At 33.7% G+C, this 27,064-nt stretch overlaps 1 protein-coding gene across 1 annotated transcript; it reads right to left on the bottom strand.

Moving 5' to 3' along the window:
* Positions 1-111: 111 nt before the first annotated feature.
* LOC128178743 (WD repeat-containing protein 41-like) lies at positions 112-7,317 on the bottom strand. The gene is made up of 14 exons (XM_052846051.1): positions 7,213-7,317; positions 6,449-6,558; positions 6,192-6,240; positions 5,754-5,876; positions 5,277-5,339; positions 4,287-4,395; positions 3,310-3,381; positions 2,916-3,029; positions 2,308-2,462; positions 1,873-1,997; positions 1,525-1,656; positions 1,197-1,287; positions 701-769; positions 112-566 (listed from the first exon to the last, which is right to left on the bottom strand). Exons 1-14 carry the CDS (start codon positions 7,270-7,272, stop codon positions 492-494), a joined length of 1,347 nt encoding a protein of 448 aa, XP_052702011.1. The 5' UTR covers positions 7,273-7,317; the 3' UTR covers positions 112-491.
* Positions 7,318-27,064: the final 19,747 nt, after the last annotated feature.

The following is a 27,064-nucleotide window of genomic DNA, read 5'->3' as shown; positions in this document are numbered from 1 at the left end:
TTTAGGAATCTATCTAGTAAGCTTAAATCTCTTGTAAAACTTAATGACTAATAAGATGAGACCCTACAAATAATAAAATAGTTATGACCATGGATAAACAGTAATTCCATGTACCTGAAGCCTCTCCCAGCCCGGTGATATCTTTATTGGAAAATCTTGATACAACATTCAACATCAAATACAACAAATTACAATTTCTCCCTACATCCTGGTTATAAGGAGTATAAAACACCCTCTTTGTTATCACACATTTATTAATTCTTAAGTTTTTACAAACATATAAATATTGCACAACAACAGCACCTATTAAAAATTGTTTTGGGTATTTGCTGTATGATTAACATTTTTGACATTTTAATGACCCATATATATCCATAAAACAAATACCAGTAGTGATTTACTGCTAATTATACAGGAATATAAACCTATATATGTACATGTATGAAAAAATCACAGAATGAATAAACAAATGATAAAATATTTGGAATGCCTTAAACAATAACACTTGGATTTAAAACTTTTTCTTGTATAACTTGGTTTCTTTTCATTTTCTGCAACTCACTGTTCTGCAAAAGTAAAACAATATCGCTACTGCATCACATGAATCTGGGAAAATTTTAACTTTGTAAATTCTTGTATTTTAAATACAAGTGAGATTCTGTAGGTTTTCTATCTCTCGTAAAGAAAAATGCCTTTATACCTTCCATGCTATGACCAGATGGTCTCCTCCACAAGACAACATTCCCTCCAGGCCTTGGTCAACTATTCTCTGCAAAAATAAATGACATAAGAGTATAAAAGAATACTCAAACAAAAACCAGGAGGGAGAATGCAGTGATCGAGGTCTCATATTGTGTAACTGCTCAAGTCAATTCATGTTGATTTAATCATTAGAAAAATATTGACCGTGACAACAGGACATAAATAACAAAAGTCAAACAGCTGTTTATGACCTTGACTTCTCATTGTCAAAATGTGGAAACAAAATTCTTAACAAAGTATTTTTTACTACCATTGATACACATCAACAAACAAAAAGTTATGTGAGACTACAATTTTAAGACACATAATGACACCAGTATATCTTTATACTGGTATACACATATGTTACCCACTAGCTAAGTCACATATGGAATACCAGAAATAGTAACATAGTCTTGCAGATCTACGATTCTTGAAGCTTTGACTCTACTCACCATGACTGAGCCACAGTGCCCAAGACACTCCCCTAGCAGAACTGGCTCCGGAAAATAGTCCGGACTTTTACTATGGTGCAACTGACCAAAACTGAAATAAAAAATTTGAGATATGCAATTTCATTACCAGTTTACACTTAAATATTAAGAATATGCAAGGAACACATAGTCTTTTTTTTGTTTGCATAATATACTGGTATATATAAATGTTATTCATAAACCCTGGACTTGAAATAGAAAATTTTAAATACCCTGATTCACAATAAGACTTATATTGTTTACAAGTAAATGCATTGAGTAAACAGAATTGTATAGAGTACAGACTCACTTGATGTCCAGAAATCTCTCTATTGGACTGAGACCCATAGAAGCCTTCACAGCCAACTGTTCACCTGGGTTGTGGGACTTTTGACCCCACAATCGTATACTGCCATCTTCTGAACATGTTGCCAGCAACAGACTATAAAATCAAATTAGCAAAAATGACAACAATGTGCTTAACATGGTTTTGTGTTAAGAAAATATTTTCTGTGGTGTAACTCAGATATAACTTTCTCTGATTCAGTACTCTTTTGTTTAACACTTAAAAATCACAGGCAGAGGTCAGCTAATGACCTTGACAAAATATGTTATTTGATTGACCTTGAAAATATTATCAATACAATTAAACCATTACCCATCACAGACAAAGGTCAGCTGGGTGACCTTGGAGTAGTGAGCTTTCACCTTCCGACAGAGGAGAGTGTTGGACACAGTGTCAAACAGAGCAAAACCACAACCAATGGCTGCCAGCAGATATTTCTAAAACAGATGTTAAATTTTTGTGAATTGAAATTGCATTTTTGAGAATTTAGATCATTCTAAACTTCCAACACAAATTCTGTTTATAGACATTTGGAATTTATAAGGTGCATACAATTCTCATCTGCACATTACTGCTAGCTTATAAGGAGATTAATTAAAAATGCTTGTTCTGCATCTTCAAAAGAACAATTCATTGGTTCATGAACATAAAAATATTGTTTGAACAGAAATTATCTTACTATACTTTAGATGGTAAAAGATGGATCAAACTTGAATTTTTAAAACTAAGAAAATCAGATTTTTATACCTGGTTTTCACAAGCTATATACTGCACACTGTATGGGTACATGTTTGCTTTGCCCTTGTAGTCGGCCATTGTGTTAAGCTTCTTCAAGGGTGTGAATGTTTCCGATGACCAGAGCAATATTGTGCCATCAAGTGAACCACTGGCAAACAACTTATCTGAATAAAATTATGATAGCATGTCACAACCTCCAAATAGCGATATGGATTGAGATCTTTTAGCATGTTAAATTGGATTATCTTTAAGCACTCATCACCACCATCACAGACAACTCAGCATCACAAGTTTTACTTATCATCAAACATTTGATGTTAGTATGTTATTTAACTGTCGTTCAATATCTTACTGTTTGGATTTTTCATGATATTATTGTGGAATTTATTGCGTGAATGAAAATTAGACTCCAATTTTATTTAAAATTTCAATAAAAATTACAAAATTTTGAGGTAATGCATCCATAAGTCTGTTTGAAGCTTCCTGTAATTGCAAAATCTGAAACAAAATGCCTTTGACAATAAAGTTGAAAAATAATCAGACCATTAGGAGTATGAACTGTTCCTTTAACTTCTGCATTTGTACATGAGTTGAACATAAGAACAAAATAAACCCACCTGAGACAGGTACGAGCGCTCTGATGGCCTCTAGGTGCTCGGGCAGTCTCTTATCCTGACAAATCCTGTAGCTTGTTTCATTCAAATCTAGTAGGTCTTTGATGGAATACACAGCTAATATAAGCAAATTTCAAAATGCTTAATCTCTTTTATTTATACATACATGTACATAACATACATGTACATATGAAATTTTTTAAAATTACAATGTACCAATTCTACAATCATAAACATGCCTAAACTAAAGGGATATTTCTTTAAATATGAATACTGGTAGTTTATTCCAACACAAAGGGGATATTTCTTTAAAATATGTGAACAGTTCATTTCAACTACATGTAGTAGCATTTTTATGAATAAATATTAAAACATTAGGATTAGGCAATTGACTTACTGAGTTCTTTGTCACATGCTGTTACAAATCTCTCATTCTTGAGGTTTGTAGAAATCAACAATGAAATGTCAGCTAAAACAAATATCAAGAACCAACTTTTATTTCAGAACAGAGTATTCATTTCAAAGCATTCATTTTAAGTTACATTACATGCATTCATGATCAAAGAGCATTATATTAGAACTGAATTAAAGCATATACCGTTATATACAGTGGGGCCTCAGATATCCGGACGCCAGATAACCGGATGCTTCAGTTTACGGACGACTTAATTTATTTGGGAACAGATTTTTTTTTACGTTATTTTTTCTCATTTATCCAGAATTCCGCGTTCCGGATCCGGACGGTCTGTTTTACCACAAAACACTGATTTACTACTAATTTTGCTTCATTTAATCGGACGGTAAAATTTTATGATACCCTACTCAGTACAAAAGATTACCACTGTCAATTAAGTTTCACACCTTTTTTACGTGCTAGACCCTCATGAGTAGCTTGTACAAACACACTGACTTCCCAAATCACTTTCAAAAATTGGAAAATTGCGAACAACAGTGTATCTCACACATATCACACTTGGACACAAAGAATTTAGCTAGATTCGGTTATCATTATTGTCTGGTTAATATTTCATGACAAAATAATAAAATAAAGCAGAGTTCTTTATATTCAAAAACGTTCATATCAACAGACAACTCCAGCATGTGTTGCTATATGGTATGAAAGGCAAAAAAACCTAGTATCAACACTGGGAGCCATTGTATACAAATACATCATCATTCATGACAACCGTGAATAGACACATTTCAAGTATCCGGACGCTTCACCTAACCGGATGATTGGACTTGGAAAAGAAAGCTTCCGGATAACTGACGCTCCACTGTACATGTACTTGCATATGTGTAAATGATTTTTGGCAATGTGATCTGTTAAACTGTTAAGAGTTTAGTCAGATATGAAAGTAATTCAGAACTAACCTTCCTGCTTATCCAAAGGGAATGTGTCCAAAAGGGCCCCATCCTCTCCCCATAGATGAAGCTGTTCTCCTGCTGATACAAACATGTTCTCCAAGACAGGAAGCAGGCACTACCAAAAAGATCATTTTGATGTATAATTAAAACTTGAAAAAAAGCAAGAAATATCTTAAAACATATAACAGTATACATATAGTTTGATGCAAGTTAACCAAAGGATTTTCAAAACATTCAGCATACAACATCAGTACTTTGACCTCAAAATTAATAGGAATCATCGTCTCCTTTGGGCATACCTATGCACCAGGAGTGATGTCCATCATGCAAAGAGGCTTCTCATAATATTGAATGGACAACACTTAGTCTATTGACCCTTCAATATTTTGACCTCATGATCTCAAAATTGAAAGAAGTCATCTAATTCTTATAGAACACCTATCTAGCAAGTAAGAGTCTGATGTTTGTCCAACAAATGGAGAACACTTGTTTTACAACTTCAATGTCAGATTCTACTCCTCTTGCACAAATATGCAAAGACTAAAAGGAGAAGAATAGGTTCTGTGCAGTCTTTCAATCATTTAATGGGACAAATAGTGAAGTGAAATAACAGCACATTTATTTCTTAAGTTAAGTCCTTCTCCATGCCATGAAGGCGCATAAGGCCGGTGCTTATCCCCAGTTTTCGCGGTGCTAAGGGGGTGAGAGTCATTGACGTCCCATGGGTGGGACACCAATCCATCGCAGGTTACCCCCCCAGCATAAGCCGTTACCCAATTTCAGCTGGGTGGACTTAGACAATGTAGATAAAGTGCCTTGTCTAAGTGCACAACTTCAAGTGACCACAGTGGGGTTTGAACCAGCAACATTTTGGTTACTGGCCTAACGCCCATGACCACTGAGTCATGTGCTCCACCTGAGCTATGTGCTCCATCACATTTATTTGAAGTGTACCTTATCAATTTTATGATACAGAATATCTTCTATGGTCTTTACCTTCACAGAAGTTCCATGTTCAGTGATATCTTGAACACACTTGCCTTGGTCAATGTTCCAAACCTGCATACCAAATGTTTGCAGTCAATTACTGTAAATGACTCACTACTTTTAATTGAAGATAAAAATAAAATATACAATTATATATGGAGAGAGAGGGAGAAAAAGAGAGAGGAGGAGAGAGATTTAGAAAGAAAGCGCAATTAAGCAAGCAATACATCATCCAATAAAATTAACTCCAGAGGAAACAAAATCCACAAATCATTTTGATTTAATAAACTTCAAATTAATCAAGTAAAAAAATTGAAGTCCGTAATATAATCTTGTTAGCAATTAAGTTTTTTTAAAAATGTTCTATATCATAAACTTGTTATCACCAGCCTTTAAAGGTTTATCACCCATGGTACTTCAAATAACATGATAGAAAATGCATTAAATTTTCATGAAATGAATTCTTTAAAAATGACTTCTTTATACCTTGATATGTTTATCTGATGACCCTGTAATCAGCAAATTGGAATCTTTGTTCTTCCCATCGATGGATAGCATACATGTGATTGGTCTAGAATGGGCCTCAAAAAACGACAGCTTCATACAGAGCTACAAATTAAAATATTCAATTGAACTTCAATATCTCAAACACTCGTCAGATATCTTGAATACAATGGATATGTTCGATTCGAAGTGATTTGTAAGTCCCAACCACTTATTCTTTAAAGAAGTTTACCCTCGATATCTTGAATACTCAAATATCTTGAAGTTTTTTTAAACAGTCCCATTTGGTTCAAGATAACAAAGCTTGACTGTACTCATATTTTTGAAACAACTCACAAGTAATTATCAATGAGAGAAATTAGTTACATTTATAGAAATTCATTATGATAGTGTACATTGTTTCTGCTAAAATTCTTATACCTGTGTGTCCCATACAACCACCACCCCATCATCACCAGCTGATACACATCTAAACAAAGAACAATGTATTAACATCAGGTTATAAATATACAAATACACAACACTCTTCCTTTAACTTGTGTTAAAATGAAATGTTTTTTCTATAATTTGCAAAAAATAGTACAGAATACGTCAAACACCTCACAAATTAAGCTCATAATTTTACAAAGAAGAAAAACTCTCATAAAAACTACATAAATCAAAATTTTATAAATTACCTTCTATCATCAATTACCAACAGATGGCGCACTATATCTGTATGGTGCTGGAGGAAATACAATTCTGTGTAAGGGTTACATGTCTCCTCCCCTTCAATCTCTTCTACAACCTGTTACACAATGGTAAAATAAAATATACTAGTCTAAGACTGTTTTCCGCCAAGTACATGTTCTGGTTATCCCTCTAATGCTGCATGGTACATGTAGTTGGTACATTGAGATGTTTGATTCATTGCAAGGGTGGGAACTGGTAGGCTTACTTGGAAAAAAATTAACTTCATATGTAGTTCATTTATATTGCATTAGTCCGAAATATCTGAGGTTTTCCTGGCTTTTTTTTAACATTTTACTTCCTGACTAGTAAAATATCAAAATCGTTAAAAAAAAAGAGCCAGGAAACTGTCAGATATGTACACAGCATATGATCATGATTCAGAGTCACACAAGTATACATGTACATGTACGTACAATATACATGAATTGTACCAATTACATGTAGGCCTACAAACTTAAGACATAATAATGAAATCATTTTGACCAACGTTGCCCAGTACGATCTAACGTTACCAATTCGTTTTTCATCTCCTTTTCAGGGACATGCACATCCTTCAATCATAGATTCAAAATAAATACGTTATATAGCCTGTCTACAGATCTACATGTACTTTCATTTTCATTTAATAACCCGTGTTTTTCGTTATTTCAAGGAGACTCAAAATGAACCTATCAACAATCTTGACTGTTTACAGAATACACAAAGCTACCTCTTTGTCTTCATCCTTCTGTTGGTCACCTTTTCTCCACAATTTTTGCCACATTGACATTTGACATGTTAGGCGTCAATCCAGCCGTTTTGTTTGGTAAATACTGGCAAATGTCGAACCCGATCATTTTTTAAACGAGGAAGGCTTTTTAAAATTTTTGACTGCTGTTTTTTTATCACATAAAAAAAACCCCAAAGTACATGCCTTAAAATGTTAATCAAAATAAAATCTATCCATAATCTATCAATTTTTTAACAGCAGTATGATTTTTTTTTACTTTTAATGGTTTGGCTAAAATCTTCTAAATTTTAATCCCATACATTTTATATTAATCTATCCTATGTTCCTTGCGTTACCTACAAAATGAACTTGTATTAACTTTTTGTTTATTAAGTTTTGTTATTTATTTGTACTTTAATGTCTCAAGTGGGACAATGAATCAAGAGAATTAAAATGCTTTCAAAATAAACATAGGCAAACAGTATGACACACGATTCTAAACATAAATGCTCTTCACATGAAACTCAAATTAAAGTAAATTGTTTCAGAATTTTCAAAAGTTCCTATATATATTACCTTTTTTTTTTCTAAAAAAAAAAACCCAACATATATTCTTAAAATATTGAGATAGAATAGTCATTGCAGATTGCAGTTATCTTTCTTTCACTGAATTAGATATCTCAGAATTTATGGAAATTGGTTTCGAATTTGGTTTTAAACTTTACATGTAAAATATCAAAAGATCTCAGGAAAACTTACCACGTGTAATTTTTCATTCACAATACCATACTTGTATTCGACAATTTTGCAAATAATTGAAATGAAAAATAAATAAAATAAAATCAAATACTTGTACAATTTACACATGCAGGTAAACATGGTAAAGTATCAGCTTGAATTTTCAAACTTGTCAACCAACGGTTCAACCGTATAGAATAGTAATCGTCCATATGTTATTTGTTTCCGCTGTTTATTTTTTTTTACAATTAAAAAAGGAACCCGTCAAAACAAACAAAATATTTTTTTTGGTTTAAATCAAGAACCTCGAGATCTCTTTTTTTCACGTGTACATGCATATATCTTTTCCTACACTGTAACAAAAAAAAAACCCCTATATTATTTCACGAATAAAAAAAGCAAAGAGTATACAGAAATGATCGAGTTCTCGATTGATTGTTGCTATTTTGGTTTCTGCAATATTTAAGAAATTGTATACTGCTTAATGTAATTCAAAATTCAAGATTTTAATTGATCTCAGAAAGGCAACATTAGTTTTCAGTTCTACATGTACAAAGTTACCAAATCGGCTGAAGTATATATGTACCTGCATGTATTATACAATTTTGTAGGCGTCGAGCTCCTGTCCTGTTTTATGCTTCTTCTATCATTTCGATTTTCTCCTTCTTCTGTTCTTTACATGCACGCAGCATCGCTTTTTGAAAGGGGAGAGGGGGCAAACCTATCCGATATCTCGAATAACACCCCCTTCTAACTAATCCTTCAATTTGGTAGGGGGTAGGGGTTATAGTGGGAAGTACATATACCTAAAACTTCTATTTTACTATTTTAATTTTAATTTGGTTAATATTCTTATAATGTTATATGCCATACCCCCTCCCCCCCCTTCAGGTGGATGTTCCCGTCTCCCTCCCCCTGCTACGTGCTTGCTTTATTCCAAAATCATAAATAGGAATAGACTAAAATAAATCTTGTAATTTTACCTCCTAGCAGTATTGTAGATATGCTTGTACAAGTTACGGATTTTCAACTGACAAACCGTAAAATTGCCCTCCTCCCATTCCAAAATTATCGATTAAAATGTTGAAGACCTATGCTTGTTTTAATAGAACCTCCTTCTGTTAAAAAAATCATAGCAAAAACTATTTTGATTCATTCTTAAGCATCGTAATTGGCAATTTTATAATATTTATAAGTGTTCTTGTACCAAAAAGAAGCGTTCTTAATTATGTGCGCCAAAATAGATGTCCAAAAATACGTTTCCACTTAGTAGAATAGCTTTCCGATCACTTCTTTAAGAATACATAGTGCCAAAATGTTTAACACTTTTATATTTGACACACAATGGGTACTTTGTAACAAATATTTTTGAGCAACATTATATATCTACTCAATATATTTGGGGATGACATAATGACGCGAAATGTAATTTTAGTACGTTCAATTAATGCTGGCGAAACAATGAAATCCATTCTACGAGAACTAGAAGTATATAAAAGATAAACGCACTTTTAGAGAGCACACCAATAAATTACTCTATGAAATAGATCAGGGAAGTTTTATCCAAAGATTACAGTACACGCAGTAATCGGTTTATCGCCACCTAACAGGAGAAAGGGGGGTGGGGATCTCAGACAATTAAGAAAGCAGACAATAACGACATCTAAATCTTATTACCCCTCCCCTTAATTGTTCAACCATCTCACTCAATCTCGGAATCTACGCAAGGTTTTTATTCCCCTTGTCGCCCGTATTCTCAAGACTCGTCCATACTATAAATCCATTGCCAAAATATAAACCAAGGAAGGGGGAGAAAACGTAGTACTTTTTTTATATAATGGCACGCACTATCCCTATCATGTCAGGGTGAAACATGGTCGTTGTTACTGAAATGCCGAACAGTCTCCCTCATGGACCGAGAAATGTTTATCTCTTAGAGTTCCTGGGAAATAATGTAATTGTACAAAGTCACGATCCACCTAAACGGCTTCTGAGGGGACGCTAGTCGGTGCAAAGAGTGTGTATTCTATTTGAGGGTTTTTATATCCCAAGTGTGCATATTGGGGTTCCTGATTTTGTTAATTACTCAGTAATTGGAAATGATTCAATTGACTTTAAGCCTTTTAATGGTTGTGTTACATGTAATAATCATGTATTACACCTATCATATGTGTATATGCTAAACTGTGTGTAAGATTGTTTTAATATATTCAACTATTGGCGCTCATAAGGTATATTGTAAGTTTGCAAATTTTTTGGAAAAAAAATCCATTCAGAACTTTTCTGTATGTTTACATTGAAAAAGATTTTTTTCTCGTGTTGGAAATAAAAGGTGTTTTTTTTTAAAAACCACACAAAACCCTGACAAGAAATGACCTATATAGTTTTCACAACCAGAAACAATCCATCAGCATTTATACAAGCGTATAAATGTAGACAACAAAAGGCGTATAGAAAGATGCTGTGAAGAACAAGGGATGTTATATACAACACTGAACACCATCAAAGGGAGGATATCGCCCGATATTGTTCAGCGCATTTCGGCGAAACAATAAATCAAGAAAGAAAATTACAAGACGCGACAAGAAATCGGAAAGTGGTCAAAATTCGGGATTCCATTTGTCAGACCTGACAGGAGCAAAGATACAAATATAATGTTACACTTTTAGTAAAATTACATCTGCTGCTGATTCGATTTTTTTCCTTTTGTCTACTATCACCCAAAAAAGATGATAAGACCTTTCCGGAAATTGTTATTCCCAGCAGAGATGTTCAAACTTTATCTTTTGGTCTATGACAGTTCTTGCCCACATGTTCGCTGGAACATCATCAATTACAAAGTCATTCGTATAAATGCTAATGTCGTTCGGAATTTTACAACATAGATCATCGCCTTCAAAATGATTGTAAACAGTGTCAGGGGATAAATTTACAATTCTTATGACTTGTGTTGTACGTTATGCATCAAGAAATATCTGTATCTATTTTAAATGTTCAACGAAGTTGATGTACATGCATGATGTGATAATATCGCTATGAAGTCAAGGCCATGATTTCATTTATAATGTTTCTAGAATACCTAAGCATTATTCAAGGATATTCGTTCTTTGTTGATTGGCTTGCATAGGAGACACTAAACATATCGTTCACTTAAATGACTCTTTTAACGTATCTTAACGGGTTCCTTCGCTCTCCAGCAACAATCGAACACGTTTTAGCTAATGACGGAAATCTCGCCCGTTCGTGTAGACTTTTTAATCGAACACGTCTCGAGAAGTACATTACTCGTTAAACACATTTCCGGATTTCCTGACAAGCAGCAATATTTGACAAGATTGGAGGAAATTCGTAATTATTTCGATCAAACATTATTGGCATGAATCGGTTTAAGACAATTCTGCTAATGAGTTGCTCGCTCTTACGTAAGGTACATGCCACAATTCCCCGGTTAATCCAATTTGATGCAACACAACAAACGTCCTTGTTCGGTATTTTAGTGACATTTCAGAGTTACGTCAATATGCAGCTCATTCTATCTATGAAATCTGTAGAGAACATTGTCACCTTATCATTCTATGTAAACACCGATCTTTCTTCTGTTTCTCATTTGACGGAAATATCAATATATCAGATCTAACATTGATTTTTTTTGCATATTTTTTTTTTTTGCCACAAGCATCGCCGAAATGACAAAAAGTACCGAGTTTATCAGTACCAAGTTATTCTATAAAAAAGCAGCTTTATGGGAAAAAAAACAAATCACATTTCAATGAGCACTTTGGCAGATTTGGAGAATGGCCTAATACCAGTTTAATTTTAAGATACACGGAGTACACATAAACTCCAAATTTAGGTACAAATATTACTTTCCCATAGAGAATCCTAATCTATAATTTAGATCAGACGTCCGACATATTATCAGGTTCAATGTCTCCTGTAAATACTGAAAACAAGTAGTTCTACTTCTCTCCTTGCCCATCTCTTTAACCTTGTATACTAATGCTCTAGATTCCTCTCTATCGATTATACAATTTACATCGTTAAAGAAAACGTTTATTAACTTCGAACTTCTTCACTAATTTCTGGGAAATAAGGGACCTAGTTTGACTCCAGCCAGTTTACTTCAGATTTAACAAGAATTGACAAAGTAAGATTTTGTCTGACTTTCTATTACCCTGGGGTTCGAGTTCGGTTTTTTCCTTATGAATATATTGGTCACTTATGATATTAAATTACAAATAACAATAAGAACTCTTGACTGTGTTGTTTTTCTTCTTTGGTTAAGTAGTTATAAAGAAAATTGAAGTCTGCCACAACCACAATTACTATCACTCGCTTTATTTGATCAGTCACCTCTGTAACAGTCATTTTCGGTCATTAGTCGTCTGGCTTTCTTATCAACTCCTGTACAATAAAAAAGGAAAACTGTATATTCAGCAAAAAAAAACACCCCAGTTTACTTCATTTACAAGCAATCAATTTCTAAAAGAAATTGGTAATTACTAATCTTTTTAAATATACGTGAAAACGTACGAAACCGACGTAGCTGCATCGAGTCAACGTCATTCAAAATTTAACCTGAAAAAAATTAAGCTTGCAAATAATTTTCATTCAAGGCCTTGTTGTTTGCGTCACGTGGTCAAACATAGTCTACACTAAATGAAAATGTTGATACATGCACATGTGTATATGTGACAAATTACGTTTTCTGGTAGGGCACACGCGGGATTTGCACAATCATTCTCTACAAAAATCGTCTTTATTTTTTATCGTTCAAAATTAAAAAATAAATAGAAATAATTATTTGCCATTAACATGCTGTACATAAAGGTCAGTATCTGATTAAATCTACCTTAATCACGTGATCAGCCAGTATTTAGTCAAAAAATGATTCCTTATTCCTTGATATAGTCATCAGACATGTACTTCGTAGAAGAATTAAAGCATGAAAAGAGATAAGGGAAAACAGAGAGAGAGAGAGAGAGAGAGAGAGAGAGAGAGAGAGAGAGAGAGAGAGAGAGAGAGAGAGAGATTTAGAAACACAGAACAAAAACACTTTGCCCAGTTCTTTTGTTCTCGAAGGTCTAAATTCATTAGTGCACAATAAAACAGATTAATTTTCAAACTAAGTCTTTACCATGCATGCATGCATGCATAGTGCAAGATAACCACGTGCACCTTCTTATCAAATAGATTGTTAAATTATATAAATTTAGTAACTGTACCCATCATAGTCTGACCATATGCACTCTTATCTTGATCTTCGTCCCACGAAGTCGCCAGAAACAGAATGCAGTTGGTCTTTGGCGAGACCACGAAATTCCCAAATGTCTTTACTTCCCTTAGTATATCTTTTTGGGAGAATCTTCTTCGTTTGATTGAGTGAACCTTTTACAAGAACATGTACTTGTATTGTTTGAGATGAAAATGTAGTAAGTACTTTTAGAAGCTAATACACATAATCTTTCTTTAGGTTTTTTTTTACGTAAAAGTAAGTATGATTTTAATTTGCTTTCGTTATCGAAATGTTCCATAAAAAGGCTTAGTCTGTATATGAAACACAGACTGAAATGACTTGTCAAATTGAATTAACGTACACTTTATGTGGGCATCTTACTTTACTAAATACCCCCGGTATTTGCTTAGATCTTATATTGTCTGATACAATCGGTATATAAATGTTATAAAACTTACTATGAAACAATTGCATGTTACGGTATTGGAGAAGAATTTAGCTATTAAGCGAAAACACACTGACCACGCAAAATAAATTTCATCATATACAAGCCCATGTATTCGACAACAATTCGTCGTAAATAAACAATAGTTCAATTACATAAGTAAGTAATAAAAAATGAAATATATATTCCTCTCCTCTTGAGATTCTGAAATAAATCATATACAAAATTGTTTCTTAAGAAAAGAATTCGGTGATGAACACGATGATTTGATTACGCCAATCGGATCACCCCGCCCTTCGCCATTTCTAGCTTGAGACGAAAAAGGGCAAGGCGATCCGATAGTTGATTAAACTTTTGTGATAATTATAAAAAGCACGTGCTTTGATGTGTTTCCAGAAAGAAAAGAAAACAATTAAGGAAAAAAAAAGCCAAACCAGCAAAATAAGAGTTTGACAAGATTTAAAATGGAAAATTTAACTGCAAAATCGGAGAAGCAAACAGTTTAACTTATCATTATGCCTGCGTCTCTGTCTGTAGAGGTTAAAAACGAAAAATCTTTTTAGAACAACGTTTTCTTTATCAATGTTACACGTTCTAGAATTTCATTTTTCCAACTTCTGCGATATTGTCTCTTAGCTAACAAATTTTGTTGGATTCGCATTCATTTCGTATTCATAAAATCAATTATTGCTAATTGGCTAGACCTATTCCTAATGAAAAAGAGTGTGCATATGATTATGCAACCTAATAAGAAACATTGAAATTATAGAGTTGTCAATCACGTTTGTCTTTGCATGCAGAGTATCAATATCTGAAAAAACAAAATATGGCTGTACGCTCACAGAAGACGGCATTTTCTTCACTTTGGGAATAAACACTCTACGGTTCACAGGGAATGCATGATAACTGGCAGTGATTATTTCTACTCCTTTTCGCCCGTGGGATTAAGTTTTCCGAACAAATTCGTTTCGGACATGCCAGAAACACACAAAATTTTCAACCAGGAAATCAATATGAAAAGCGCAGCATCGGCGGGGAACTTGCATGCCGAGAAGAATCGAGTCCTCTAGTAATTGGAGGAGATTAATGAACAATGATGTGCTTGGTTAAACCGAATAATGGAATATTGTATTGAATTTACGTAATGCGATCTTTTGTACTTTGTGTTATTAGCTGATCAGTCTGTTGAAGAAAAAGAAATAAACTTGATCTATGACAAAATATTTCAAAATGGACGTGTTCACGTAGATATTCCGGAGGCCAAGGATATATCGCCAGTGCAATATATGACATACAGCCCTAGTCCAACTTAATTTTGTGTTGTGGGAATTGTGCTGAGCTTGCTTTTACACGACCAACGTTGATCTGTAGGTTTCTGTTGGCACCATCGCAGAATAAATCAATGTTATTTTTGCAGATATTTTTACACATTAGTTCAATTGCCATTTTTCCTTAAAAGCAAATATTTTACAAAAACATAATTACATGTGTAAACACGTATTTTATCTCCATTTCCGGTTATATACATGTATATGCTGGAACTGTCATTTTACACATAGAATTTATCACGTTATGTGCAACGTTGACCACAAATGCGATTAAAATGAAAACTTAGCGATAAATCCAAAATATTTGATTGTCTTGAATGATGCGTTAATTTGTTTACTAAAAAAAAAAAAAAAAAGGGAGGACAAAAAAAGGCCACGCCTGCTGTCCGATCCTATTTCATTTTGAAATAAAATATTGTTTAAACTAAACTTAATGAAAATTATCACAGCTATATAGTTTTACCATTATGCACAAATAACATTTAGAGCATTATTATAATATTAAACTATGTTAATAGATTCTTTGGGCAGAAAGGCATTTAGAATTTTAAAAAATTGACATGGTGGGTTTGATCCAATATCCATTTGAATGGTAACTAGTCTCTCCTCGTGGGTTCTGGAAAAGAGGAACCGTTGAACAGAACTTCAATGAGGAAAAAAACATGTTTTAGGTGATATGGGACAAATGTGGATAAATGTACATTAACATGAAAATACGTTCACCGGTTTAGAATTTTCAAATTCAACAATATATTTTGTAAAATGTATATAATTTTACAATATTTGATCGAATAATGTGTTTTAATTTTTTTTTAAATAGTAAAAGCCCTGGGTGATTCGAACTCATGACTTACAGACCTAACCGTTTGCGCTATGCTGTTAGGTAACAATATTTGGAAAGAAAACATCCTTAAAATTAAACTTGATTTAATTGTTTATTTCGAAAAGAAAAATAACTCGATTGTTTCCATTTTTTCATCAGAAGCAACAAAAAAATTGCTAATATTAGACTACAAATATTAATAGACTAATATTAATATTAGAATATTAATGCTTCGTAATATTTTAGCTGAATCATACAATATAGCCACCGCATACATGTAGCAAGTGTTCGTGGACATAATACATCTAAATCATCTCCCTGTCACTCCTACGAAAAAACAATCTCAGCCAGACAACACTGTTGTAGACAAACTCATGTGGGATACAGTAGATTATAGGAGAAAACGTAATTACCCAATAGCGTAAATTGTCTGGGAAAATCAAGCTATGATTAACGTAAAACAATGAATGGTATATGAGACCATTGACAATAAGTAACAGACATGCATGCAGAGATATTTATGAAATTCTAGTATATTGTAAGGGTCCCGATATACGCATTAGGAATTAAGAAAAAACGTGCATACAACCCCAGTGGAATAATTGAGTTCTCGGAAACCAACCTGTACGTTGGTTATTTCCATTACAAATATATTTATTTATGTTTAGATGTCTAGAAAAGGGTTTAAATTCGGACCATTGCCTGGTAATTTGGACAGTCTAAAAGCAATGAGACTAAACTGTGCCAACGTTAACTTTACAGCTGCATTTGGGACCGCGGATGTTTTTACGTTCTCAAATAATTGACTTCACATGCCCCCCCACCCCCCCCCCCCCGCCCCGCCCCGCCCCTACCCACTCCTTGCCCTGTGTCCAGTTTTGAAGCACACTTCTGTGACTCAAGCGTTGCAATTCATGGAGTAAATTCTTCTATTTGCCACAAAACAAGTTTGACTTTACACGACATGTAAGAAGTGATGTGTCTTAGAAAAAAAATCAATGTCTTTAAAACCGTATATTGAATTGCAAGCTAAAAAAACAACTTCATAAACTAATGCATTGACACTTATTAATTAGACATTTAGAGTATGCATATATGGACCATTATATAGATGGTCCCACGCAATATTGTCGGAGACATTTTTAGGACGTTGACATTTTTGACATGAATGGAGTTTTTTTTCTTCCCGCCATTGACAGACAACGACAAGGAAATGACGCGGACAGTGTGGGTGGCTTATAGAAATCAACAGAAAAGGCTAGCCTTTCTGAAGAACAACTCTTTGCACTGTATGCATACAGTGTTAAGACTTATAAAAACCGGTAATTTTTGCATTTTACTTAATGATATTAATCTCAGCTAATTTCTTTTAGACCAGTTCAAAAAGAAAATTTTAGCTTCACTAACCATTTTTGTGATACCTAATGGAATTGTGTGTAATGGGTTAATCAACCCATCTAGTATTAAATAATTTGGTTTGGACCAACATTTTATTTAAAATTGTTGGCTGAATGACAAACTTAAAGAAAATAACGATGTGCACTAATATAATTATTTTTATAAATTATGCGATTAATTTAAAAAAAGAGAAAACGTTAATTTCAGAACTGCCTGCATGACATCCCTTTGCTATAATATCCATGCTCTTTTTAAAATTATGATCTTACTATGTAATAAGATTTTGATAATGCTTCGTTTTCTGATATTTGTACACGTACACACAGGGGCATCTAATCCACTTTGCTCTCTATGTTATGATATATAAAAACAATACACATTAATAATAATAATAATAATGTATTATTTCTATATATGTCATAGAGAGAAGAGCGGATAAAATGCCCCTATGCCTACGTTGAATACATGTACATAACAAAATATTACATTCATTATCCAATAATAGAATTCCGTGACAAATTTTATTCGAGTCGGAAATAAATAATTTGGGACATGATATCGTTGCAATGCTATTGAAATTAATTGTGAAATCCTAGTATGAAGGAAAGTTAAAGCAACTCGCTCCTATTTTATACAAAATTTTATGAACGCTTGAAAACGATAGTTTTGCTTAAATTAGTACGTGTATAATAATAGTTTTCCGGTTTAATAAGCCATTTTTTCAATGGGAATGACATACAAATTCTGTTTACAAAAAAAGAACATTACATCATTGCGTATACGTACCGTGTTATCCCCTCCCTCCCCCTTATTAAGATTTGTCCCTGACGTCGAGGCAAGTATGATTGTGGTAAGAGCTTCGACATTAGCTATAAATAAAGGAAATAAGATTTCAAAAAGGATCTAGCAAATTAAAAATAAACATGTATACATTTTACCCACTCATCTTTCTGAAGTTTGTTTTGTTTACAATCGATGCATAATATGCGGGTTTCAAAAAATCCAATCAATTGGGGGACGAAACCTAACGGTTCCCTTTTTGTGTTACCATACTAAAATTATTTGTATTTGCTTTGAATATTTTTATCTTTGAAAGGAGACCGATTCTGATGGTGTGAAAAGGTTAAAGTCGTTAACTTTCTAAGATATTTGGTTTGTATGGACAATTATTGAACCAAGCAGCTTTAAGATAAATGAATTTTTTTATTTTCATAGGTACATATGAGAGAGTTGAATAAAATATCAATTCCCCCTATAAGTCGACTGTAAAATAGGCAAATATATATGAATTTAAACTAAGACATCTTTCAAATATTCTGATATTGATTAGTTTGCTCTTCAGAAAGTTCAATATTTTTTGTTTCAATCTTATTGAGCGTAAGGTTCCCTTGAACATTTTGCTAGATCTTTGAAAGTCCCGAAAGGTACTCCAGCTTCATTATCAGAATTAATCGAAAATTAAGAGACAAACATTTTTACGCTCATCTTTGCTGCAAATGCAAACAGTTCGCAGATTTTCTGACATAAATAGTCCTTGCATGTTCATTATCCATGTTCAAAATTTCTGAATTCCAAAGTTGCTTCTCGTTTTGAATCAAACCAGAATCTGCATGATTCAATGTTTTACCGATCCCCATGTGATGTGCGCTATGTATACATCGTAGAAAGGACATTTACTGCAAACGTACACAAAACGCAAGGAGACACCCATATGGGACGGGAATGTGTGAATGAAGGAATTATCGGAGTGAATACGGCTCATTTTATTTCACCTTGTTGACTTTGAAAATGTCATAGTCTGGAAATCTTTATATGTTCGTCTACAGTCTTTGTTTTGGATTATACAAGGCTCTATATGTGAAATCATTTCATAGTGATGACATCATACAGCCCTCCCCTCTGTCTTTGTCTGCAGATATACATGCATGATCATAGCGTGCGCAGAATTCCTTGATGAAAAATGTACCTATTCAACGAAAAAAAAAGCATGCTTACAAACAAACCTTGATATCTAAAGTTCTAACAACCCTGATCCATTTCGTCTCATATTTATCATAAAAATCTTCAGCGAAAGCACTCAATTAGCCGGTCTGTCACTAATTGAAACTGTCCCAATTCTCTTCCTTGTTTTGAGTAATTTGTCATGGTAAATGTTGCGTTTAATGAGTCGCAATTTTGGAATCTCTAAAGAAAAAGACAGTGCACTAAAAGAAAGTGGAACAAATAAATCAAAATCGTTTTCTCATGCTTATATTGTTCAGCACATACGAAGGTCATGAGATAATAACTCTGCTGGTTCTAAGCATTTTAATTTTGCACCGTCATTTTATTTTTCAAAAACTGAAGTGCGTTGCATCTAAAGTGATCCTTATCCAAAGACGCCACTTATAAAACAATTTATCTCTCCCGGTTTAAATCTTCTTAATGTATAATTACTGAAAAATTATAAGCGTCATAAATCACTCGTTTAACCTTCTCATTAATCAAAATATTTCTAAACAACCCCTTATCTAGAAAGCTCTTGATCTGATCTTCAATATTGTAATGTCATTGAAGTTGAGGAGATAGCAGCAGTTTGGCAAAACCAACGACTGCATCTTTTTCTAAACAAAATTATCTCTAAAGCCGCTTTCCTTTCAAAAATTTATTTGAGAATAAGATTTTAACAAGATATGACTTTTTGCCTCAGTTATATTATCATATGTACCGGAACTTTAATCGATAAGTATTGAAACATCAAAGAAAATCGTACTTGTCTTGAATGTTCAGAACTTTTAAAATTCAAATCTCTATCAAAGACCTGAAGAACCATTTAGAATATTCATTAATCGATTTATTGATTAATCCCATATAACAATTAATTTATCAAAGTCTTTCCGATGAAATCGTTTCTTTTGTAGTTAGATCATTTTTAGAATAAACAATTTTTACAGCGCAGGATTTGTATCTCTACGGGAAAATTTTGTTGACGGGCGCAAAGTTACAGTTCCTTATAACAAACCTACCTACCCTGACATCCTAAAACTTTATGTGGTAGTATTTGATAATATATAAATAGTGCATGTTTGGGAGGGTAACAGTTGAAATTGACACTCGAGGAAACCATTGTCAACCGACGCGAAGCGAAGGTTGACAATGGTTTTCGAGGGGTGTCAATTTCAACTGTTATCCTCCCAAACAGGCACTATTTATTTTATTATACTGAATGTCTTAATTTTAGAGAATTTTTATATTGCTGTTATACAGAAATGACGTGAACTCTACGGCGAACCGTACGCGCATAATTTATGCGCATGTAACAATTCGTTGTGTTACCCGTTGCTAAGTGTTTTGCTAACGCTGAGGGTAATAAATGATTATCAACTGCGTCTAAACCAATCAGATTTCAGAATAAAACATGGAAGTATAATAACAAAATTTTTTTATTTACATGCTCTATTTTCTTTAAAGTGTGTTAAAAGCTACTGCGGTTATAAAAATTATAATACACAGACAAGATTGAAATTTGAAGTTTAATGCGAAAATCTTTTAGGCGTTAACTTTGTACCAATAGAAATTGCAACGCGTCGTAAGCCAAAATCAAACTCTATGCTCATAAGTTGAACAGTAACGGTTGTTCCACCAATTTAACAAAACATGTGCGATGTTTTTATTTAAAATTTATTTAAAAGAAGCAGTATTTCTGAACATCAATTGATATTGATTAGGGTGAATATCAGTATCGAACAGCCATCGAAACACAACACTGGGACGACGCATGTACAGACGAAATTTTCAACAAGCTCCATTCAGTTTGACAGTACAGCTGTCCGTGTGATGATGGAATGAACGTCATACATTTACAACTCAGTCCTTCAGGAGGCTGGGTGATCAACAATTTAACCTCGGATCTACATTAAAATTTTGGATGTGGTTTGTCTTATAGCTGTAAACTGTTATTTAGTAAAGAAAAATTCGATATATTTTATATTTTAGTTGTTGAATTTGAGTATTTTTTTTTTATCTCTTTATACAAAGATCTTCTTTTAAAGGAGATCAATACCATCTCTAAAAATGGCAACAACTATATAGCCTTCTTAAATAGATTGAAGGCGTTGCAGTCAGTTTTTTCGTCCCATTTGCGTATTATCCCAAAAGTATCAATTTTTTATTGTGTTTAGTATATCAGCTGCCAAATTATTGTCAGATGCTTACGAATTCGACCTAACCGTTCCAAATATTATTCAGTTCAAATAAGTCAAATATGTACACAAAAATAACAAGTCATAAAATTGTAGATCTCGACATGAACGCCAAAGAATTATTATACAGTAATTGATTTTGAAGTATATATTACTGCCGATGGTAATATATCAGATATTTTCACACAAGTGAAGACAACACTAAATGCATGTCTGTGGTTTTGTTGAGCATTGTTGGTATGTTGAAATTGTGTATTAGTTTTGACTGCAGCATCTTCACAATTCCAGACTTGTAAAACTGAAAAACAAGGATTTACGCTTTTGAACCTTAAACAGTTGGTTAGCAAGATTTAGCATTTATGTGTTTAATAAAACAACTCTAATTTTCACCTTAGTAAAAGGTGTGTATACTTGGTAGTTTATACCGCGACATACATGTATAAGATGTGGTTTACTATATCACTTAAAGGGTAAACAATGGATTTTGGCTTCATTAACAAATTAGCTTTTAATGTTCCTCATATCCATCTGCTACAATGTCATGTATTTCCTTTGAAATAAACTGAGGTAAAAAAACTCTTCATTTATCTTTTTGATAATGATAGGTATAGAAATATAATACTTCATCGAAATCATACGTATAAACGTGGGCTACGTCGACATTGATGCGATATACTCAATTTAATATTCATCAAATTTCGCGGGAACAAAATTTCGTGAACCGTTACTTTTTCATAGGTTAATGGAGAGGTAATTTTGTGGATCAAGTAGTTCGATTAATGCACTAATGAATTGTTCAATTACCCTTTGCGTTTCAAACTCATGAATGAAAGGAACCAACGAAATCCACGAATCTTTCTTAGTCACCACGATTAAAGGGTTCCACAGTATTTGGATATAAATACATCATTGTACATAAAAGTACCTACACGTACAATTGACTATCAATATTACAATTTGGTTCCGTTCAGTGGCAGTGGCGTACATTTAACTAAAATATCCTGTTTTATATTCTGTATTTTATTATTTAGGTTTTAGCAATAACATCTGTGGTAGGTTCTCGGTTCCAAGCCTTAATTTACGTTGAAAATGTACACGTAGATGAATTGAAATCATAAGAAATTTTACTGTGGAATCCAGCCAGATATTTAATCTCCCCAGTCCAGGTAGATTATTGTCCAGCAAAGTATTTTTGGGATAATAAATGAAAAATAAATATACATGTATGTGTAAAATTTTTAATCGGGCGGAGTGTAGAAGCTATACTTGTCATACATAAAATGAATAAATATGGATGTCTGTGGCATTTGGGTGAAAGCCGTGGCTTAATATCACCTTGTGATCAGCCAAATCAATGAATTGTGGATCCGTAACAATTTGCAAATGTACAAGAGTTATCGAACTTTATTGAGGATCGGGCATCGTTAAGGATCAGTACATATCAGCTTTTCCGAGATGTCTTTGAAGCCTCTTGACATTCCAAGATACAAGTAGTCATAAGACGACACAGACCGCCTCCTGGTGGTCCGAATTCGGCTCTAAAATTAGACAATAATATGATAAATTATCATGATTTCAACACTCGCTTGGATATTAAATAATGCTGTAATAATCTGTTCTTTGACATGTGCAAAATAGTTCTACTCATTGAGATTACTGCTTTCTATGAAATGACTGTTGGCAATGGCCTTCACAAACATACAGACACACACACAGAAGCAAAAAAACATAAAACTTATAATGAGCTCACAGAGAGTGTTGTTCTGTCTTAATTGGTCGAATTTGGGAGTAAACAAAACATGGATTTGATTTGAGACAAATCCTTTCACACAAAAGGGTGGTCATTGTTCTACAAAGTGGATTAACAGAGCCATGATACGACAATGCTCAGCACGATGACACAGATAAAAGGAAACCGCTGCTCATAAAGTCCACCATCAAAGAGCCGGAATCATAGAGATCTGTGGCGAAGAAAGAGACCATGAAAATTGTCTTTGACATATTAATGGCTCAACTGTTGGGGAATAAGAGAGATGCAGCGGCGTGCGTTTATTTTTTTCTTCCACCAAAAGTAGGTATATTAAGTTATAGTATTTTCATACTTCGTTTCATGTCATAGTGCTATCACATTTGTGTTCTTCATCTCCAGATGAAAGATAGTTCATTTCCCAAACCCTTTCAAAGGGGTCGTTTCCCATACAGTTATTATTGGATCATTTTATTCGGTTTACTTTATGTTCTGAACAGAGAGGCAATCAATCTGGGGCTTGTGAAAAAAAAGCTGCGTATCACAATCATTCTAAAGGTAATTACCCGGCAGTTATATTTCTTCATAATCATTTTCGTGGTTTTAACCATTTTGTGAAAGACCAAACAAGCAGCTTTCTTGCTTGTTGGTTTCATGCTCATTACTTACGGTCTGGATTACGCTTGTCGGATTGGTTTGGAAATTGTCGGAGACTTTTGCTACATCCTTCGGTTCTCTTGGGCCACCAGGGTACATAAACGCCGGTCATTCATAAAAGTTTATGTGGCCTTGCTATCAGAATTGAGTAGGCGGCGATCATAACAACAGTTGAACACATTGATTTTCATTAGTTTTGTATGTATCAAAAGGATACACTTGACCTGCTAAACCAAACCCAAATTTCCCTGATACCACTGTAGGGTTATCAAGATCATCAGAGTCAAACTAGTATTGTTGGCTTATGAGATGATGTTGCTGTATCCCTAAACTGAAATTGCCTATAAACTAAAATTAATAAACGAATCATCATGGTTTATTCAGATCATTGGAAGGAAATTGTCTGTTAATTGACATTTACAAGAGTTTTACTCCTAATTCTAATCTAAAACTAAATGTAATAAAAAAGTGTATATTATGTACGTTCTAAGCAAACTAAAATCATTCGATTGCAGGAATAGCGCCTTAAATATATTAACAATTTCAGCAGCAATCGTTTACTAAGAAAGTCCAAAACTCATCACATGGATAAATACATTAGAATGAATATTATATACACCAGTGCCCTCTTTGATATCTTAATTTGAAATTCTATCAGGAATCCTCTGCCTGACAGACAACAACTCCTTCTTAGCCTGTTGTTGAATGACAAGTGTTAGAACTTATCTAATAAAAGAAACAACACGGGGAGTGAGGATTTCCGCAATGACCGACGTTGGATCTGAAGAGGAAAGAAGATTTACACCAATGTGATTGCTGGCATTTTTCTAATTTTCTGTTAACACCAGAAAGAAAGTGATTCAATTAGGGCTCATTAAGAAGGATCGTTTTTTCCACAGAGATATAAACTGGGAGATTGAAAAGGCGGCTGTCAATGGTACGCCGCCGATTGTTACCGGCTACAAACCAGCCCACCTGTCACTCAGCCTCGTTCTAGATGAGCTCTTAACATTCAATAAATACCTAATTATCCTCATGGTGAGGGTAATGACATCATGTGTAATACCGTTTAGCCTCTGCTCTACGTGACCTGAAAATGATTTTGGTAGAAAATTTTCAATATATAAAAGAATACCCTTTGCAAACAAGGAACAATTTAAGCATGCACTGAAGTTTTTGCGAATACAACTGAAATTTGTTATATATGATGTATTATAATCTTTTAAATTATTTGATATAAGTATGAAATACGTATTGGACATAAACATGCATCATGCTATACCCGGTATATTGTGATCAGCTTCGGCCGATCACAGTTGTGTCCATATGAAGGCATCCGGCCAAATATAACTATTTGCAAACGCATTGCGCCTAGCACAACTTTATTTACTATGCAATGACATCTTTATTTACATCAAAATTACTAAAAGAAAACAGTATTCTAATGTTTTTTTCTTGGTATTAAAACATCTACACACTTACATAATGATAAAAATCCTGTATTTTCTTTTCATGCGTAAGAATATAAACCGGAAGTACATTTCGCCTACTAAGAGTAAGGTTTAGTCATGCCTTGCTATTTCGAAAATAAAAAAAAAACGGTGGGATAAATCCTATTTATCATGTTTATTGCATGTACTGTAAAGCTTACGCATTTCATTAATTTTAGATAGCTGTCCACTGAGATATAACATAACTGACCGGGTGAATTCTAGTTCTAACCAGTTTATCGATCGATCGAATTCTTTAACAACTTTTCAAAAAATCATGAACTACCCGAAATGAATATGATAAGGTCAAACTCAAATTCCATTGTCTATTTTTTCTATCCAACGTTACAATAATTTAGTTACTTTTACATACACTTTATGACTAATTCATTAATTTGTTACAGTTATATGTTTGTCGGTGCAACCCCTCTTAAAACACAGTGCACGATTTCAAGAAACTTTGAAGCTACTGAGACACAACGTGTAGATGTGCATATTACCAGGAATACAATTGTTTTTTGATATAATGATTTTTCCGGGAATTCTGGTGCTTTTGAAAAATTAATTTTAAAGGAACCTTTTACTGAATTAAGAAATGATCAGTTTTTCAGCGTAACTCCTTTTGAACCGATGCACAGAATTTTGTGAAACTTGGTAGGCTTTAAGAACACGTGTAAATGTGCATTTTACCGGGAAAATCCAATTTCTTTATTTTTCTTCTTATAAACATAGGTAATAAGGAATCATTATTTGAATATTATGATGTAATAATTTTGGTCGGGGCGTGATCAAATCTCTCAAATGATCAAAGCCATTCGGGCTTTATTGGATTTTGATCACGCCCCGTCCGAAATTATCACCTCATAATACTCAAAGAATGATTCCTTATTCCTTAAATAATGTACAATCCATGTAACTTTATTTCCAAAATTTGTTCCAAAAAAAAAAAAAATAGTCTTATCATTTGTTTAGTGGAATATGATTTGGAACATCTGTCTCGTCAACAGGAAAGGCATCCGAAAATTGACACATTCCCGATTCAATCAATCAATGTCATGACGTCTTGAATACGCGCAATGATCCCTGTTTAAACTTCAATGAGGATTTTTGACACAAAGGACAAGGCACCCAAACTTGCTTCAGAAATGCCATGTTTATCTCAAACTTCAATGTAAGTCTCGTCTACTTGATCCAGCAAAATACCAATACGATCTGTCATGCTGGAAGTCACAGAACCTGCGAATGCTAAAGCAAAGAATAATGCAAAGAAAATGTCCAAGGAAAAATATGAAGATCCCAACACTCGTGTCAATGAATGCGCAAAGAATGTGTCTCGCAGAGAAAACAAGACACCAAGTGGAATCTTTAATAAAACCAAAAAGAAAGCGAGTGTCCCCAGAACAGGACACAAGACAGAGGAGAATACTCATAAGAATGCTCTGGAAAGGAGAAAGGCTTATGAGACAAAGCGCAGACTCCAACGGGAAGGAGGTCTCGCTGCCAAGACTGCAAAGAAAACTGAAACAGCCTCCAAAAACAGACCAACAACACTGGAGACCAAGATGAACCTAGAACACAGAACAAATACATGTATATAACTAGAGGTTTAATGGATTCCATACAAAAAAGCAAGGATTTCTAACATGGCTAGTAACATGTACAAGTGTTCCTTAATTTCATACAAAAACACAAGAAATCAACAGAGTACGCATTTCTTTTATAGTGTACAAGTTACACGTATATATATCAAAGGGCGTGACACAGTATGGCTGAGTATTGAGATTGGTGGCGCCTGCTTTAACCCAGGAT

The sequence above is a fragment of the Crassostrea angulata genome, chromosome 3 (assembly GCF_025612915.1).
Source record: "Crassostrea angulata isolate pt1a10 chromosome 3, ASM2561291v2, whole genome shotgun sequence".
Classification (NCBI taxonomy): domain Eukaryota; kingdom Metazoa; phylum Mollusca; class Bivalvia; order Ostreida; family Ostreidae; genus Magallana; species Magallana angulata.
The sequence above is the reverse complement of the archived record's forward strand: the minus strand, read 5'-3'. Positions and strand labels throughout refer to the sequence as shown.